The sequence below is a fragment of the Kogia breviceps genome, chromosome 6, assembly GCF_026419965.1.
Source record: "Kogia breviceps isolate mKogBre1 chromosome 6, mKogBre1 haplotype 1, whole genome shotgun sequence".
Taxonomy (NCBI): Eukaryota; Metazoa; Chordata; class Mammalia; order Artiodactyla; family Physeteridae; genus Kogia; species Kogia breviceps.
In genome coordinates, this window is record NC_081315.1 from 20,324,206 (window position 1) to 20,344,746 (window position 20,541).

The following is a 20,541-nucleotide window of genomic DNA, read 5'->3' on the forward strand; positions in this document are numbered from 1 at the left end:
AGTAGTTTATTCCTTTTAGTTAATAAGTAGTGTTGCGTTGGTTGCATTGTGTTGATATATCACAGTTTATCCACCTGTTGAAGGACATTTGGTTTGTTTCCAGTTTTTCAGAACAAAGCCACCTTTTGTGTGAACATAAGTTTTCATTTTTCTTGGCTTGAGTAAATACTGAGGAGTGGAATTGTAGGGATGTGTGCTGAGAGTACGTTTATCTTGATAAGAAACTGCCAAATAGTTGGACTTCCCTGGTGGTACAGTGGTTAAGATTCCGGGCTTCCACTGCAGGGGGCACGGATTCGATCCCTGGTCAGGAAAGTTCCACATGCCACGTGGTGTGGCAAAAAAAAAAAAAAAAAGAAACTGCCAAGTTGTTTTCCAAAGTGGCTGCACCATTTTGCATTCTCATATGTTAACATTTATGATCCTTGTATTTTTCTGTTTTTTATGCTAATAATGTCTGCTCTCATTTTTCTTTTGCATTTTATTATAGAAATTTCCAAACATATACAAAAGTAGAAAGAATAGCATAATGAGCCTTCATTGTACCCGTCACCCACCTTCAACAGTTAATTATTACATGGCCAGTCTTGATTTAAATATACTCCTACCTAGGTAACTTTGTTATTGATACCTGATTTAGTTCCATTGTGGTAAGAGAATATCTGGTATCATTTGATTCCTTTTAAATATATTGAGGCTTGTTTTATGGAGGGAATATGGTCCGTCTTTTTTTTTTTTTTTTTTAAGTCAATCCTTTTTTAAAAAAAAAATTATTTAATTATTTATTTATTTTTGACTGTGTTGGGTCTTCGTTTCTGTGCGAGAGCTTTCTCTAGTTGTGGCAAGTGGGGGCCTCTCACTATCGCGGCCTCTTCTTTTTTTTTTTTTTTTTTTTAATCGTGGCCTCTTGTTGCGGAGCACAGGCTCCAGACACACAGGCTCAGCAGTTGCGGCACACGGGCCCAGTTGCTCCACAGCATGTGGGATCTTCCCAGACCAGGGCTCGAACCCATATCCCCTGCACTGGCAGGCAGATTCTCAGCCACTGCGCCACTAGGGAAGCCCTGGTCCATCTTGGTAAATGTTCCTGGTGCACTTAAAAAAGACTGTTTAGGGCTTCCCTGGTGGCGCAGTGGTTGAGAATCCGCCTGCCGATGCAGGGGACACGGGTTCGTGCCCTGGTCCGGGAAGATCCCACATGCCGCGGAGCAACTAAGCCCGTGAGCCATGGCCGCTAGGCCTGCGCGTCCGGAGCCTGTGCTCCGCAACGGGAGAGGCCACAACAGTGAGAGGCCCGCGTACCGCAAAAAAAAAAAAAAAAAAAAAAAAGACTGTTTAGTCTGATCGGGTTGAACGCATGTTCTGTAAATGTCAGTTGGGTCAGGTTGTTTGTTCAAAGCTTTTGTCTCCTTACTAATTTTCTCTCTACTTGTTCTATTAATTACTGAGAGAAGAGTATTGAAATCTGACAATATTCAATATTCATAAATACATCTATTTCTCTTTTCAGTTCTATAAGATTTTGCTTCTTGTATTGTGAAGCTCTTTTATTAGATGCATAAAATTTAGGATCCTTATGTCCTCTTAATTAATTGATCCCTTTATCATTATGAAATGACCTTCTTTTTTATTCCTGGTAATATTCTTTGCTCTGGAATTTACCTTGACTGAAACTAATATAGTTACTTCAGCTTTCTTTTGAATAACGTTAGCTTGGAACATTTTTTTTTTCCCATCCTCTTAGTTTTAACCTTTTTGTGGGTTTATATTTAAAGTAAATATGCACTGCATATAGTTGGGTCTTATTTTGTAGTCCGTCTCACATACTCTGTCTTTTAGTGGGGTGTTTAGGTGATTTTTATTTAATATGATTACTGATATGGCTGTGTTTAAATCTGCCATCTTGCTGTTTGTTTTCTGCTTGTCATATCTATTCTTTGTTCCCCCTTTTCCTGCCTTCTTTTAGATTAATTGATTATTTCTTATTTCATTTATCTCCTTTTAGATTTATACCTCTTTGTATTTTTTAGCCATTGTTTTAGTTTTATTCTATACATCTTTAACTTATCATAGTCTACCTTCAAGTAGCATTATACCTCTTTATGTGTAGCATGTTAACAGTATATTTTCATTTCCCCTCTCTTGACCTTTGTGCTATTATGTCATATATTTTACATCTGCATATGTTGTAAATCCCACCATATATTGTTTTCTATTTTTGCTTTAAATCGTCAATTATCTTTTAAAGAAACTTTTATTTAAATAAGGGAAAAAAAGCATTTTATACTTACCCATATGTTGATTTCCTTTAATTTTTCTTATACCACTGGTGTGCTGCTGATAAATTCTTTCAGTTGTTGTGCATCTTAAAGCCTTTATTTTGTTTTTGTTTTTCAAAGATATTTTTGAGGCGTATAGAAATACAGGTTGACAGGGTTTTTCTTTCATGTCCTTAAAATATGCTGCTTCACTGTCTTCTGGCTTGCCTTGTTTCCAAAAAGAAGTCTCCTGTCATTCTTATCTTTATTCCTCTGTACATAGTGTGTCAGTTTTTTTTCTCTATCAGCTTTTCAGATTTTCTCTTCATTGCTAGTTTTCAACAGTTTGATTATGATAAGCTTTAGTGTTGTATTCTTCATGTTTCTTGTGTTTTGTGGTTCATTGAGATTCTTGGATCTCTGGGTTTATAGTTTTTATTAAATTTTAAAACTTTTTGGCCATTATTTTTTAAAATATTTTTTCCATCCATTCCTCTCTTTTCTCTTCTGAAACATCAACCTCATGTATATTTGGCCATTTGAAATTGTGCCACAACTCATTAATGATCTCTTCTTTTTAAAATTTTTTTCATCTTTTTCTGTTTCATTTCAGATAGTTTTATTACTGTGTCCTCAAGTTCACTAATCTTTTTGTCTGTACTGTCTGATATGTTCTTAATCCCATCCAGTGTGCTTTTCTTCTCAGACGTTGTAGTTTTCATCTCTATAGGTTTTGGGGGGGGCGCGGTCTTTTTTATATCTCCCATGCCTCTCCTTCACATACTAATGCTTTCTCCTTGACCATATGGAGTATATCTCTCATAGCTTTTCCATGTACTTATCTACAAATTCTGTTTTCTGTCTCATTTCATTTCTGTATCTGTTTCTATTGAATGATTTTTATCCTCATTATGAATTATATTTTCCTGTTTCTTTGTATGCCTGGTAATTTTTGATTGGATGGTAGACATTTTGAATTTTGGATTGTGGATAGTTGGATTTTTTATTTTCTATGCTTCTAAATATTTTTGAGCATTGAGATGAAGTTAAGTTTGGGGATAGCTTGATCCTTTCTAGACTTACTATTAAGCCTTTTTAGGGAGACCAGAGCAGCCTTTAGTCTAGGGTTAACTTGATGCCATTACAAAGGCAATACCTTTCTGACTGTACACCCTAATACTTCGTGTATCACAAGATTTCTTGAACTATTCTAGCCCTGTGTGTGCTCCAGGGGCTGTTTTGCCTGTGCTTCTGATTGTTCTTTTCCCAGCCTTGGGTCATTTCCTCACACACATGCTCTGAGTGTCTCTCGGTATGTGGTTCTTTCTTCTCTGGTATCGGCCTGTGAATTCTACCCTTGTTGACCTCCTTTGTCTCCTAAACTCAGGGAGATCAGCAGGCCCTGTTTGGGCTCCCCCTTCCTTACTGCAACCTGGAAGCTCTCTCTAGATATTAAGGCAGCATAATTTTAGGATTCGCCTTATTTGTTTTCCTTTTTGTAAGGCTCACTGTCCTATGCCACCTATTGTCCGGTGTCTGAAAACTATTTTTTCATATGTTTTTTGTTGTTTAAAATGCGAGGTTCAATCAGTCTGTGTTGCTCTATCATTACCTAAGGTGGAAGACTGACTTCTGTATTGTTTCATTTATTTCCAGAGTAAATCCATTATTCACATAATGAAAAATACAGATGATGACTTTTTCACAGAGATTAAATTAGATAATATACATGAAAAGCACTTTCTAGGTGGTAAAGTGCACACGTGTTTATCATTGCTGTTACCTAGAAGATCAGCCTCGTTTTCCTGTAGTTATGGGTGTCTGTATAGGAGTAAAGCCTAAAAGGCCAAAATATGGAGGTGTCGTTTCTGAAAATCCCCCTGTGCCTCCATGCATACCAATGTGTCACATTGCGTGTTTTTCTGTGCCGGATTAATTCATGCATTTATTTATCCGGTAGACATTTATTAAGCACCCAGGTCTCTAGTCACTGGATATCTCTGCTTTCAAGGGGCTTATATTCTGTATTTTCTTTTCGGTGTCTGTCTCAGCTGTCCTACTTTTTTTCATCACTGTCTGTACACGTGTATCATTTCATCTCTGGGCCTCTGTATGAGTGCTCATCTCATTCTGCCTTCACTTCCTATGTTTTCTTTCCCTAGTTTATCTGGTCTTCCAACATTATCTTCTTCTTTATTTCATTTGATCCAGTTATCATAATATTTCTATCTTTCCTCTAATATTCCTGCTAATATATTTTTTCTTTCTGAGTAAAAGCCAGAGGAAAAGAAGAGTCCTTACAAAAGCTTACAAGGCTTTAAAAGAACTGTGCCCCACTTATCTCTTTGAACTCCTTACTTAGTACTAACCCCTTGTTCATCTCACTCCAGCCACACTGGCCTGTTTGCCATTGTTGTCTTGTGGACACCAGGCATGATCCTACCTCAGGGTCTTTGTACTTGCTGTTCTTTCCACCTCAAATGTTCTTTTTCCATATATCCATGTCTCACCCCCTACTTCCTTCAAGTCTTTGTTCAGTTGATATCTTTTCAATGAGGCCCTGTCTGGCCTCTTCCTATTTTTAAGTGTCGTGCCTTCTACTACTGCCTTTCATCCTCCCCATTCCCACTTTATTTTTCTTGGTAACACTTTTTACCTTTTAAATTATAAAATTTACTTGTTTGTTTCCTCTCTCTTGTTGCACTAGCATATAAACTCCATGAAGGTAGGGATTCCTTTACTGTTGACAGAAGCACCCAGGACACTGCCAGGTACTAAGGAGCAAAATAAATATTTGTTGAACGAATGAGTCTCCTTGGTAAAGTGCTTTTTTGTTTGCTTGTTGTATTACATTTATTGAATATACTCCTTTGTTTCATGTACTTTATTTTTAAAAATGAATGGCTGGAGCATTTTATATATTTAAAAATCCCTTTAATTGCTTTAATTAGCATATTAACATATTTTGTTTTATGGATATGTAGGCTTCACAATATAAAAAGTTCTCCATCCCCGATTGAAGGTATACCTCAAGAATGAGTACATGTAGAGTTGAACATTCTAGTGGTCAGAAATAATTCCAACCTTAGAGATAGCCCAGGAGGAGATGGGATTCCTGGTAGACTTTAAATCCCGTCTAGACACCCAGGGATGAGCCAAAAGAAAAAAATCTTCTAAATATAGTATTTTGCATATTATTTTTTTAAAAGTTAGAAAAGTTAGTATATTTGGAATTAAAATTTCTTTTTATACAACTCTCCTAGAAAAATACTTTAAAATGAGTCTAGGCAAAACTTTCTTATTAAGATATGTATACCCCACTCCCTTATTCATAATTTGCAAGTCTAATAAGCTTTGAAAAGGAAAAGATTTTTCTAAGTTTACCACAGACTGATTTGGTGGCAAAACCCAGCCTGACATGATGCGCAGCTGGTTATAGTCTTTATTATTCCATTTGGTGAGTCTGCTTTGTATGTTTCACTGCAGAAATAGTAATGTGTTTGAGGGCCAGTGATTTGAGGGCCTGTGCATTTTTTCTCAATCCACTTAGCTAAAGGTAAAACAGGACTCTCTAGTCACTGACTGCCTAATTCTGGTTGTTGTTGCCGTTACTGTTTTTTCTCCAGCTTTGCAAACCTGGGTATACTTCATGTGACAAAGAAAAAAGTATTTGAAACACTGGAAGCACGAATGACAGATGCATGTATAAGGGGCTATAATCCCGGACTTTTGGTGCATCCTGATCTTGCCTATTTACAAGCAGAAGGTGGAGGAGACCGGCAGCTCACAGGTGAGTATATCACTCTCCCAGCCTTGGTCCTTTGAGAGCTCTGGCTCTCCTTGTCCTGTGTGTAGACCATGTGCTCATCTTATGTCCCAGGTTTCTCCTTCTCCTGGCCTGTACTCCAAGCTGCTCTCACCCTTTCCCTGCTCAGAAACCTTTGATGGTTCCTGCTACTTCTAGAATAAAATCTGTACCTCCATAGCCTGGCATACAAAGCCGGGCCTCAGCCTCCTTTCCAGCTTTATCTGAGGTCCCACCTGCACCCACCTCTCGCCATCACCGCCCCCTGAATACTGATGCATACTCACACCTTTGTATGTGTCTTCCTCTACCTAAAACCCCCCACCCTTCCCTTTTCAACCTGTCAGAACCAATTCAGAATTCAAGACATGGTTCAAAGAACAGCTGCTCTGTTATACCTCCCCCAGCTCACCTTATTATAAGGAATCTTTCTTTCTTTGGGCTCTTCAGGCTCATTGTAAGCTATCCTCTTTATCATAAAAATGCTATGATATTATGTTTTCCTGCCTTCACTTATATTTTTTTCCTTCAACCCTAATCCTTGTTCCACCACATACGCCATTTCTGCTTTTATGTGTTGTCCTTTTGTCTGGCCATCCTGTCACCAGCTCATACTCAGGCAGTCCAAAGACAATCATTTTCCCATTAGACATGTTCTGTCTTTTGATATTCATCCTCAAAACCTTCACATCATCTTTGCGTCCTCCTTCTCACCTCTGCTGCATCTCCAGTTCGTGGTCCAGCTATTCTGTGCTCTCTGGGGTTCCCCTCCTCACTCCATCTTTTGATGCTCTGTCTCTGTCCCTCCCCACTTCTAATCTAGTTTACACCCTATGGCCAGATGGATCTTACTGAAGCCTACAGGTCAGCACTACTCAGTGTCTCCCTGTTGCGTCCAGAATCCAAATTCCATACCCTGGCACTTTAGGCCTCCCAAGAGCTGGCCCCAATCTGCATTTCCAACTTTGTTTTCCACTACACCCCTTCCTGTCAAGCTGAACTACACCATAGAAGCACTACAATTTCTCACTTTCTCTCTTTGGCACATTCTTTCTTTCCATTCCTGCTATTTCCTCTTCCTGGGATGCCTTTTTTCATTCTCCTCCTAAGTTCAAGTTCTACCATCCTTTCAATATTTAGAGCAATGCCTCTTCTGCTCCAAAGCCTCTGGATTCTCCCCTCCTTTGAAGTTTCATATCACTTCAACTGTAGCTCTTTCATAGTACTTATCACTTGAATTATCACCTCTTATTATATTATAGGTTAAGTAAGATTATGTCCATCAGTATGAAAGCTCCATCAGGAGGGAAGGAGCCAAGTGCAGTGGAGTCATTCGGCTCCTTAAAAGCACTTTTTGAGTTGTACTTGCTTAGTGCCAGGTACTGTGCCGGGCACTGTGGGATGAATCCAGTCCCTTTGCTCAGAGAGCTTTTGGAATACTTAATTTTCACGTTCTTCCACACAACTGAGGCATAGTCAGGCTACTGCATTCCATTCCATCACATCCTTTGTGTCTTGGGACAGGGCAGGGGAATATAGGAGAGAGGCAGTTTGACACATGCAGGACAGTTTTTACTGTGATCCAGAGAAAATGCAGGCCTTTTTTTGATGCCTTTACGTTTGGATGACATATATAGATAATTCTTAAAATTGTATTAGCAATATGAAGAATTTCAAAAGAAAAAAAAATAGACTTATTTTAAGTTGATGTTCTTTATTTGGGCTTTATAAAAGCATCCTATCTAAAACGTTCACGCTTTACTCTTTCCCTGGGCATAAATACCCTATGTTGTCTGGTCCTAGATCGGGAAAAGGAGATCATCCGCCAGGCAGCTCTTCAGCAGACAAAGGAGATGGACCTCAGCGTGGTGCGGCTTATGTTTACAGCTTTCCTTCCAGACAGCACCGGCAGCTTCACGAGGCGCCTGGAACCCGTGGTATCAGACGCCATCTACGATAGCAGTGAGTACCTGACTTCTGACAGGAGGCAGCTTGCTGTAAAGTCAAGAATAGACTTCCAGCCCTGCCCTGGCAGTTACTGACTACCTCTGATTCCTGGGGCAAGTAACTTAATCACTTGGAGCCTCACATTTATCATCTTACAAAATGAGAATACTGAAATTTAGCTTAAAATTTGATGTCGAGATTAAAAGTGAAATATTGTGAGGTGCTCAATAAATCTTCCTCAGATCATTTTTGTAGTCTTCTACGTGCAATGCCAAATCTCTTATTATTTATGAATTCCTTACTATGAGGATATATTGTTGGTGCTCTTAGATGAGAAAAGTTTCTCAATTGGGGCTCTGAAGAGAAGTTAATAAAAGACAACTCTTGGGCTTCCCTGGTGGTGCAGTGGTTGAGAATCTGCCTGCTAATGCAGGGGACACAGGTTCGAGCCCTGGTCTGGGAAGATCTCACATGACGTGGAGCAACTAGGCCCATGAACCACAACTACTGAGCCTGTGCGTCTGGAGCCTGTGCTCTGCAACAAGAGAGGCCACGATAGGGAGAGGCCCGCGCACCACGATGAAGAGTGGCCCCCGCTCGCCGCAACTAGAGAAAGCCCTTGCACAGACACGAAGACCCAACACAGCCAAAAATTTTTAAAAATAAAAAAATTTTTAAAAAGACAACTCATTCTTATCCATTTTCATTCTTGCATGTTATAGCTTTATCAAGTTAGGAACTTCAGGTTTACTAAGTGAGCAGTAAAGATATTTCGTAGCTTCAAAATTCTATTTCAGTCTATAGTTCCTGGAGTTTCTGAAAGAGTTTTACAGTGGTCTTCAGCATTTACCATGCAAATTTCTTATTTGGTATGCATGGGATTTATTAAACAGATATTTCCAGAAAGTCTACAAGGGCAGTATTTAGGCTTCTTGAAAGGTTATAGAGTTTGGTCTAAGTACAAAACACCATGCCCCAGGTACAACAACTAACTGATTTCTCTAATTTAAACATGTTTGAAGGGAAGTGAAAGCTTTATAAACTGATGTAGACTCATATACCAAAGATCACTTTAAAATGCAGCTGTTGGAGCAAAAAAAAAAAAAAAGGAAGCCTTATACTATTACCACACAAGACTTTTACTCCTTAACCACACAGAATTCTAATTTCGTTTGGGGAAAAGAAATATAACATCTTCATTTTTCTTTTCTGTAGAATAAAAGTTAATAAATAGTTTTAGAAAACTGCTTTTCCTAAATTTCTAGGACTCTTGTAAATGGTATATCAGTATCATGGACATAAGTTTGGGGTTAAAGTCTTGACCTTATTGAAATTCCACACATCCATTAGCTTGGAACTTCCTGAAACATCAGAAAATTTCTTTCTCTTCCTCTATTAATCTCTCTTACTGTGTTAGTGGGAGAAACAAATACTGCTCCTTTGTGTCTCATCTATTTTGGTGGTAATGAATGAGCCATGCCCAAGAAATGCTCTGAGGGTTTCAGAAGGCATTTTTGTTTTATTTATATCCTTGTTAAAGCACTATGAGTGAAAGCATCTATTTAAACTTTCTTTTGGTTAATATATGCTTTGGTTAAGGGTCCCTCATAGGAGGTTAGCTTGTGAAGCTGAGGATAAATAATGAAGTTTGTTGTTTTTCTCCTGTGGACAGAAGCCCCCAATGCCTCCAACTTGAAAATAGTAAGGATGGACAGGACAGCTGGATGCGTAACTGGAGGAGAAGAGATTTATCTTCTCTGTGACAAGGTTCAGAAAGGTAAATATATGCTCTGATCTCCATATGTGAAGTATAATTCTGAGAGTGTTTGTGAGTCACTTTTTGTCAGTAGGCCCAATAATATCCCTCCTTGCCATAGAACTCCTTTTAAAAATTTATACATTTCCTCTCTTCCAAATTTAAGTTGTCCAAGTTATTTTGTTAACCCAGCTAATTCATTTTAAAATTTTCAACAGAAGTAAAGATAAATAAGAAAACAGTGATCATTGGAATCAGTGATGTTTCAGGGTTTTTATACTTTAAATTTTGGTATCTGAACTTTAAATAAATGAGTAATAGCCCATGCTTCACACACACACACACACACACACAGAATAAATGTTTTACATAGTGTAAAATTGTTTATTTTGTTTATCTTACCATGCTTCATTGAAACACAGAGAGCTTTTCTGGATGTCTTCACATGACACTATGATGTCATTTAAGAAAAAGAAAGAGAATAAGGACTATAGGGAAATTCCCAGAGCATATTTCTCTCATATTTTCACTTTCAGAAAGGTCCTTGGCATTTGTCTCTCATTAAATATAGCACAAGATTGATAAGTCAGCAAAAGCTGAAGGAGATTGTGTTATTTTCTCAAGCTTCACTCATTTTTTAAATAAAATGATAGAAGGTATAGTATAATATACACTCACTTCCACGACGGCAGCAGCAGGGCTCGTGGCAAGGATCACAGCTTGCACGCGGCCTTGGGCAGTCTCATCTTTCTGCAGCTTGTAGACCCTCAGGCGTAGGAGCTGTTTCAAGCGCACAGCCTTGAGAGAGTAAGGTGTTCTTGAGACCACCTGTACCAAATCTGTGACCAAATCCAGCGAAGACCTCTATATAAACATTCACAATTCTGGCAGCTCATGCGAAGACCTACTCTTTCAGCCACGGGCTGCTGAAGATAGCCTCGTAGACAGAGTGCTCCCAAGTCAGCCTGTTCTAGCTGAGCAGCTACTGAAGACCCTCGTAATCTGACTTCATAATGGAGACCGCCACATTCACTGCTGTGCGGCTGACAGGGTCTCGGTGCTCCAGCCAGGTGTCAAGCCTGAGCCTCTGAGGTGGGAGAGCTGAGTCCAGCACATTGGACCACCAGAGACCTCCTGACCCCATGTAATATCAATCGGCGAGAGCTCTCCCAGAGACCTCCGTCTCACCGCTAAGACCCAGCTCCACTCAATGACCAACAAGCTCCAGTGCTGGATGCCCAATGCCAATCAACTAGCAAGAAAGGAATACAACCCCATCCATTATCAGAGAAGCTGCCTGAAATCATACTAAGTTCACAGGCACCCCAAAACACACCACTGGACATGGTCCTGCCCACCAGAAAGACAGGATCCAGCCCCACCCACCAGAAAGACAGGATCCAGCCCCACCCACCAGAACACAGGCACCAGTCCCCTACACCAGGAAGCCTACTCAAGCCACTGAACCAACCTCACCCACTGGGGGCAGACACCTAAAACAACGGGAACTACTAACCTGCAGCCTGCGAAAAGGAGACCCTGAACACAGTAAGATAAGCAAAATGAAAAGACAGAGAAACACACAGCAGATGAAGGAGCAAGATAAAAACCCACCAGACCAAACAAATGAAGAGGAAATAGGCAGTCTACCTGAAAAAGAATTCAGAGTAATGATAGTAAAAATGATCTAAAATCTTGGAAATAGAATAGAGAAAATACAAGAAACGTTTAACAAGGACCTAGAAGAACTAAAGAGCAAACAAACAATGATGAACAACACAATAAATGAAATTAAAAATTCTCTAGAAGGAATCAGTAACAGACTAACTGAGGCAGAAGAATGGATGAGTGACCTGGAAGACAAAATAGTGGAAATAACTACTGCAGAGCAGAATAAAGAAAAAAGAATGAAAAGAATTTAGCACAGCCTCAGAGACCTCTGGGACAACATTATATGCACCAACATTCGAACTGTAGGAGTTCCAGAAGAAGAAGAGTAAAAGAAAGGGGCTGAGAAAATATTTGAAGAGATTATAGTTGAAAACTTCCCTAACATGGGAAAGGAAATAGCCACACAAGTCCAGGAAGCGCAGAGAGTCCCATACAGGATAAATCCAAGGAGAGACACTCCAAGACACATATTAAACAAACTGTCAAAAATTAAATACAAAGAAAAAATATTAAAAGCAGCAAGGGAAAAGAAACAAATAACATACAAGGGAATCCCCATAAGGTTAACAGCTGATCTTTCAGCAGAAACTCTGCAAGCCAGAAGGGGTGGCAGGACATATTTAAAGTGATGAAAGGGAAGAACTTACAACCAAGATTAGCCAGCAAGGATCTCATTCAGATTCAGTGGAGACATTAAAACCTTTACAAATCAGCAAAAGTTAAGAGAATTCAGCATCACGAAACCAGCTTTACAACAAATGCTAAAGGAACTTCTCTAGGCAGGAAACACAAGAAAAGGAAAACAGCTACAAAAACAAACCCAAAACAATTTAGAAAATGGTAATAGGAACATACATATTGATAATTACTTTAAATGTGAATGGATTAAATGCTCCAACCAAAAGAAACAGGCTCGCTAAATGGATACAAAAACAAGACCCATATATATGCTGTCTACAAGAGACCCACCACAGACCTAGGGACACATACAGACAAAGTGAGGGGATGGAAAAAGATATTCCATGCAAATGGAAACCAAAACAAAGCTGTAGTAGCAGTTCTCATATCAGACAAAATAGACTTTAAAACAAAGACTATTAACAAGAAACAAGAAGGGAACTACATAATGATCAAGGGATCAATCCAAAAAGAAGATATAACAGTTGTAAATATTTATGCACCCAACATAGGAGCACCTCAATAACATAAGGCAAATGCTAACACCCATTAAATGGGAAATCGGCAGTAACGCAATAATGGTCGGGGACTTTAACACCCCACTTTCAACAATGGACAGATCATCCAAAATGAAAATAAACAAGGAAACACAAGCTTTAAATGACACATTAAACAAGATGGACTTAATTGATATTTATAGGATGTTCCATCCAAAAACAACAGAATACACTTTCTTCTCAAGTGCTCATGGAACGTTCTCCAGGAGAGATCATATCTTGGGTCACAAATCAAGCCTTGGTAAATTTAAGAAAATTGAAATCGTATCAAGTATCTTTTCCAACCACAACGCTATGAGACTAGATATCAATTACAGGAAAAAAATCTCCAAAAAATCTCTAAAAAAATCTCTAAAACACATGGAGGCTACACAATACACTACTAAGTAACCAAGAGATTACTGAAGAAATCAAAGAGGAAATCAGAAAATACCTAGAAACAAATGGCAATGAGAACACGATGACCCAAAACCTAAGGGATGCAGCAAAAGCACTTCTGAGAGGGAAGTTTATAGCAATACAATCCTACCTCAAGAAACAAGAAACATCTCAAATAAACAACCTAACCGTACACCTAAAGCAATTAGAGATAGAAGAACAGAAAAAACACGAAGTTAGCAGAGGGAAGGAAATCATAAAGATCAGATCAGAAATAAATGAAAAAGAAATGAAGGAAACAATAACAAAGATCTATAAAACTAAAAGCTGGTTCTTTGGGACAATAAACAAAATTGATAAACCATTAGCCAGACTCATCAAGAAAAAAAGGGAAACGACTCAAATCAACAGAATTAGAAATGAAAAGGGAGAAGTAACAGTGGACACTGCAGAAATACAAACGGTCATGAGAGATTACTGCAAGTAACTATATGACAATAAAATGGACAACCTGGAAGAAATGGACAAATTCTTAGATACACACAACCTTCCAAGGCTGAACCAGGAAGAAATAGAAAATATGAACAGACCAATCACAAGTAGCGAAATTGAAACTGTGATTAAAAATCTTCCAACAAACAAAAGCCCAGGACCAGATGGCTTCACAGGCGAATTCTGTCAAACATTTAAAGAAGAGCTAACACCTATCCTTCTCAAACTCTTCCAAAATATAGTAGAGGGAGGAATACTCCCCAACTCATTTTATGAGGCCACCATCACCCTGATACCAAAACCGGACAAAGATGTTGCAATAAAAGAAAACTACAGGCCAATATCACTGATGATCATAGATGCAAAAATCCTCAACAAAATACTACCAAACAGGATCCAGCAGCACATTAAAAGGATCATACACCATGATCAAGTGGAGTTTATCCCAGGAATGCAAGGATTTTCAATATACAGAAATCAATCAATGTGATACACCATATTAACAGATTGAAGGATAAAAACCATATGATTTTCAGAAAAAGCTTTTGACAAAATTCAACACCTATTTTTGATAAAAACTCTCCAGAAAGTAGGCATAGAGGGAATCTACCTCAACATAATGAAGGCCATATATGACAAATCCACAGCCAACATCATTCTCTATGGTGAAAAACTGAAACCATTTCCACTAAGATCAGGAACAAGGCAAGGTTGCCCACTCTCACTGCTGTTATTCAACACAATTTTGGGAGTTTTAGCCACAGCAGTCGGAGAAGAAAGAGAAATGAATTCAAATTGGAAAAGAAGTAAAACCGTCACTGTTTGCAGATGACATGATACTATACATAGAGAATCCTAAAGATGCTACCAGAAAACTACTAGAGCTAATCAATGAATTTGGTAAAGTAGCAGGTTACAAAATTAATGCACAGAAATCTCTTGCATTCCTATACACTAATGATGAAAAATCTGAAAGAGAAATCAAGGAAACACTCCCATTTACCACTGCAACAAAAAGAATAAAATACCTAGGAATTAACCTACCTAAGAAGACAAAAGACCTGTATGCAGAAGACTATAAGACACTAATGAAAGAAATTAAAGATGACAAACATATGGAGAGATATACCATGTTCTTGGATTGGAAGAATCAACATTGTGAAAATAACTATACTACCCAAAGCAATCTACAGATTCACTGCAATCCCTATCAAACTACCACTGGCCTTTTTCACAGAACTAGAACAAAAAAATTCACAATTTATTTGGAAACACAGAAGACCCGAAATAGCCAAAGCAATCTTGAGAAAGAAAAACGGAGCTGGAGGAATCAGGCTCCTTGACTTCCAACTATACTACAAAGCTACAGTAATCAAGACAGTATGGTAGTGGCACAAAAATAGAAATATAGGTCAGTAGAACAGGATAGAAAGCCCAGAGATAAACCCACACACATATGGTCACCTAATCTTTGATAAAGGAGGCAAGAATATATAGTGGAGAAAAGACAGCCTCTTCAATAAGTGGTGCTGGGAAAACTGGACAGCTACATGTAAAAGAATGAAATTAGAACACTCCCTAACACTGTATACAACAACAAACTCAAAATGGATTAAAGACCTAAATGTAAGGCCAGACATTATACAGAGGGAAACATAGGCAGAACACTCTTTGACATAAATCACAACAAGATCCTTTTTGACCCACCTCCTAGAGAAATGGAAATAAAAACAAAAATAAACAAATGGTATGTAATGAAACTTACAAGCTTTTGCACAGCAAAGGAAGCCATAAACAAGATGAAAAGACAGCCCTCAGAATGGGAGAAAATTTTTTTTTTTTTTTTTTTTGCTGTATGCAGGCCTCTCACCATTGTGGCCACTCCCGTTGCGGAGCACAGTCTCAGGATGCGCAGGCTCAGCAGCCATGGCTCATGGGCCTAGCTGCTCCGCGGCATGTGGGGTCTTCCCAGACCAGGGCATGAACCTGTGTCCCCTGCATTGGCAGGTGGACTCTCAACCACTGCACCACCTGGGAAGCCCGGGAGAAAATACTTGCAAATGGAGCAACTGGGAAAGGATTAATCTCCAAAATTTACAAGCAGCTCATGCAGCTCAGTATCAAAAGAATAAACAACCCAATCCAAAAATGGGCAGAAGACCTAAAAAGACATTTCTCCAAAGAAGATACACAAATTGCCAAGAAACACATGAAAGGATGCTCAACATGATTTATCATCAGAGAAATGCAGATCAAAACTACAATGAGATATCACGTCACACTGGTCAGAATGGCCATCATCAAAAACTCTACAAACAATAAATTCTGGAGAGGGTGTGGAGAAAAGGGAACCCTCTTACACTGTTGGTGGGAATGTAAATTGATACAACCACTATGGAGAACAATATGGAGGTTCCTTAAAAACTAAAAATAGAGCTACCATTTGATCCAGCAATCTCACTACTGGGCATATACCCTGAGGAAGCCATTAACTCAAAAAGTGTCATGTACCACAATGTTCACTGCAGCACTATTTACAATAGCCAGGACATGGAAGCAACCCAAGTGTCCATCGACAGATGAATGGATAAAGAAGATGTGGCACATATATACAATGCAATATTACTCAGCCATAAAGAGAAATGAAATTGAACTATTTGTAGTGAGGTGGTTGGACCTAGAGTCTGTCATACAGAGTGAAGTAAGTCAGAAAGAGAAAAACAAACACCACATGCTAACACATATATATGCAGTCTAAAATTTTTTTTAAAGTGGTTCTCATGAACCTAGGGGCAGGACAGGAATAAAGACACAGGTGTAGACAGTGGACTTGAGGACATGGGGAGGGGGAAGGGTAAGCTGGGACGAAGTGAGAGAGTGGCATGGACATATATACACTACCAAATGTAAAATAGATAGCTAGTGGGAAGCAGCTGCATAGCACAGGGAGATCAGCTCAGTGCTTTGTGACCACCTAGCGGGGTTGGGTAGGGAGGGTGGGAGGGAGATGCAAGAGGGAGGGGATATGGGGATATATGTATACGTATAGCTGATTCACTTTGTTATGCAGCAGAAACTAATACACCATTGTAAAGCAATTATACTCCAATTAAGATGTTAAAAAATAATGCAAAAAAATATATTTCACTTTTACATTTTTCAATAAAAATAATTGTAGTTTATTCACTAAAAAGAAAAAAGAAAAGAAAGATATACTCACTACAAGGATGAGCATTTTCAAAGTAAGCAACTGCATAGCTGGAAATGTAGCCCCTATTAAAAGAACTTAAAACAAAGAAAATTATCCTTTAAGACTAAATGCTCTGAGATAAAAGTCAGAGAAAATGAGATTAGATTTTAAGGTAAAGGTATCAATATATATCTGTATCCCAAAAATGTTTACACTGTCTCTGCAGGTTTTGGTATCAGTATTCTTCCAACCCATTCTATCCAAGTAATATGCATTTCCAGATTTCTGGTTGTGTATACTATGAGTAAACACAATCTGAGTACCTTTATTTGTAAGTGTGACTCTTAATCATTATCATTACATTGGAATGGCTTATTAAGAGAAGTCTTGAACCTAGCTTAGAGAATCTGAATAACTAGGTCCACGGTAGTCCTACCTGAAGGCAGAGGTATTAACCAGGATATAATATGTCTTATCCAACCCTAATATTTCTAAAATTCTATGTAAATAGAAATATAAATTTAGTTTTGCAAGTCAATAGTGTATACCTTCCCATGAAATAGGAAGCGAAGCCAGGGAGATGCCAACCTGAGTTATATTGTCATACTTCTGCAGGAGTAGAACCGATGACTGAAGTGTGAAATTTAGATGTTCTAATTTAACACAGAGGGACTAGACCAACATGATATTTTTAGCAGTTTCTCAATATAGACTAATAAAATATTATAGGGAGGTAGCATAGTAGAATGTGTAAGAGCCTGGAATCTGAAACTTCACTGTGTTCAAATCCTGGCCTCTCCATTTACTAGCTTTTCAACCTTAGATAAGTTACTTAACCTCTCTGACCTCCAGTTTCTCTTCTGCAGAAGGAGGATATTAATAGTAGACCTGCATCACAAAGTTGTTGTGAGGATTAAATCAGCTAATATATACATATAAAATCACTCAGAACAGTGTCTGCCATGTAGTAAACTTTGTATTAGTTAAATATTATTATGTAAATCTGTATCAAGTGAACCACCTTTTGGGATTCTGATATTCCTCACTATCATTCGTGTTTCTCAGGAGTGAATTGGTTTAGGGATGAAGAAGTGGAAAAGACTGATTAAGAGAAAACTCAGATTGAATAGGTAAATCTAGTATTCTGTCATTGTAAATGAATCTTGGGACCCATTACTATGGTAACTAATAGAAAATTTTCACTAAAAATTTTAAATAATTCAAAAGTGTATTTTATATTAATTACTTTTGAAAAAGGTTAGGTACGTAGTATTTATAGGTAGAATCTTGAACCAGCTTTATTTTTTCATGTTTTTGAATATTATTATACTATGTGAAATTATACATCTGGACGTGACTGTTTGCAGATGACATTCAGATTCGATTTTATGAGGAGGAGGAAAATGGTGGAATCTGGGAAGGATTCGGAGATTTTTCCCCCACAGATGTTCATAGACAAGTAAGTGGATGGTGATGACGGTGGTGATGAAGATGATTCTACATTTTCTGCCTTCTTGACATTCACTAGTTTCCATGTATAAAACAAGGAAAAATCATAAATATTTATTTAACTTTCATAAAAGAGCACTGTGTCTTGCCGGTGTTCCAGAAAAGTTACCTACCATAGAATTATGGGCAAGGCTGTATTAGACCTTGCAAGGCATTTCATTTGGGTGTCTGATCACCTAACCACAAGGTAGTGGCCCTTAGGTCCTTTAGTAAAAATGTTTTAAGTGTTGTATTCATCTGTTCAGGCTTCCATAACAAAATATCATAGACTGGGTGGATGAAACAAAAGAAATTTGTTGCTCATGGTTCTGGAGACTAGAAGTCCCAGATCAAGGTCTGACAGTGTCAGTTCCTTGTGAGGGCTCTCTTCCTGGCTTGCAGACAGGCACCTTCTTGTTGTGTCCTAACAGGACAGAGAGAGAGTAAGCTCTCTGCTGTCTCTTCTTTTAAAAAGAGTAATCCTATCCAATCAGGGCCTTGCCCTTATGACCTCATTTAACCTTAATTCTTCCCATAAAAGCTTTATCTCCAAATACAGCCACACTGTTAGGGCTTCAACATATGAATTTTGGGGGAACACAATTAGTCCATAACAGTGTTCTACCAGTGTAATATGTGGAGACCTGTTAAAAGGGTATTCTAATGAAAAGTGTTGAAAGGAGGAGTCTTCTAGTTGAGGCTGATGTCATCATGATAAATCAAGATCTCCTGGTGACAATTGAGTATATGACTAAGAGATGAAAATGCTGAATCCTCATCTTAATGATTACACTGAGCGATTGAGGAATAGAGTTTTCACAAAAAATTGGAAACAATCCAAATGTCTATCAGTAAGTGGCCAGTTAAATAAATTATGGTGTATCTATGTGATGGAATATTGTGCAGTTATTAAAAAGAATGAGTACTCTATGGACTAATATGGAAAAGTCTCAAAGATACAACATTAAAATTTTTTAAAAGATAGATATAAAGCAAAATGTATATAAAAAAGATTCTATGTTTATGTTTACTATGCATAAAGAAACTATAAGAATACAACAGAAACTAATAGCTTCTCTGTGTTTACTTCTGGGGGCGGGGGGCAGGCACACAGTAGGAACTGTCTGGATGAGGGACAGGAATGGCAAGGAGAAGTTTCAGTGTGCACCATTGTATACCTTTTTATATTTTACGAAGCTTGATCCATATGAATATATTACATAGTCAAAAACTTCAGCTAAAACATCTTTGAGGTGGGGTGTTAAATACTGACAGTGCGTGGCTGCTCAAAGCAGTGGGCCCCTCAGCAATGCTGATTCTGCCCCAAGCACAGTTTAATGAAAAAAATAAGTTTTGTTACAAATGCATTAAAGCTATAAGCTGAGATCACATTTTGATAGCATAATACTTTTATTATTGCTCGGTTCTTATTTTATCATTTCTATCATGATTTTCTTTTAAATTTTTTGTCTAGGAGTCCATTTTTAGGTTTCCAAACATTTAAAAGATGTTTGGTTGATGATTTCAACATTATATTGTGGTCATAGAAGGTGGTCTTAGGTATAAGTTCTTTGAAATTTTTTTGTCTTTCTCTGTGACTCTATGATCAGTTTTTTAAAATGTTCCATGTGTACTTGAAAATAATTATATCCTTTTTTGTTGTTGTTTGGTGGAAGGTTCTGTATATAACTGTTAGCTTAAACTTATTAATTTTGTGGATCGAGTAAAAAAAATCCAGCTAAAAAATGTGAAAATGCCTGACTATTCTGGCACTGCCAGATATCAATGAGGAGGCTGTCTTATGGGTGTTACAGAATGCCCTGTGTATGCCTAGAGACTTGGCCATCCTCACCTCACAATACACTGACCCTGTCCTGATGTCTTTCTTACAGGGTTTAGTTTTTTGTCTTCATTGGCTCACCAGCAGGCTGGTAGTAGTACCACCTTCCTCACTCTTTCCACGACTAGCCTTTCTGATATTGCTGTAAATAATCTTGGAGGCTTTTTTTTTCTTTTTTCTTGGAGGCTTTTAAGGCTAATTTGGAAAAGGAGAAGATGTATGCAATGTATTTTATTCACATGATTATTTATACTGAAAGACGTTTGAAATTTTAAGACAAGTGAACTAATGAAGTTTTGCAATACATCGGCATAATCTTATATTTCAGTTTCACATTGGCAATTTAATAAAAATGTATGGGTATAGAATTCTAAGGTTGTAAGTTTCTCTAAGGTGTTATATATTTTTTAGTACCTTGTGTCTAAACATTGGGCATAAAGAATGTGTTTAATGAGTAACGTTGCTGGAAAAGAAATGTAGT

General features: G+C 38.1%; 1 protein-coding gene across 3 annotated transcripts in view; it reads left to right on the plus strand.

The window, feature by feature from the left end:
- Nucleotides 1-20,541, plus strand: part of NFKB1 (nuclear factor kappa B subunit 1) — a 124,383-nt gene that overhangs the window by 72,162 nt on the left and 31,680 nt on the right. For all 3 annotated transcript variants that reach the window (XM_059067303.2, XM_059067304.2, XM_067035551.1), the window contains 4 exons: nt 5,885-6,048; nt 7,867-8,025; nt 9,683-9,787; nt 18,100-18,191. In XM_059067303.2, the coding sequence (XP_058923286.1) occupies nt 5,885-6,048; nt 7,867-8,025; nt 9,683-9,787; nt 18,100-18,191 (520 nt within the window). The remainder of the gene's footprint in view (nt 1-5,884; nt 6,049-7,866; nt 8,026-9,682; nt 9,788-18,099; nt 18,192-20,541) is intronic.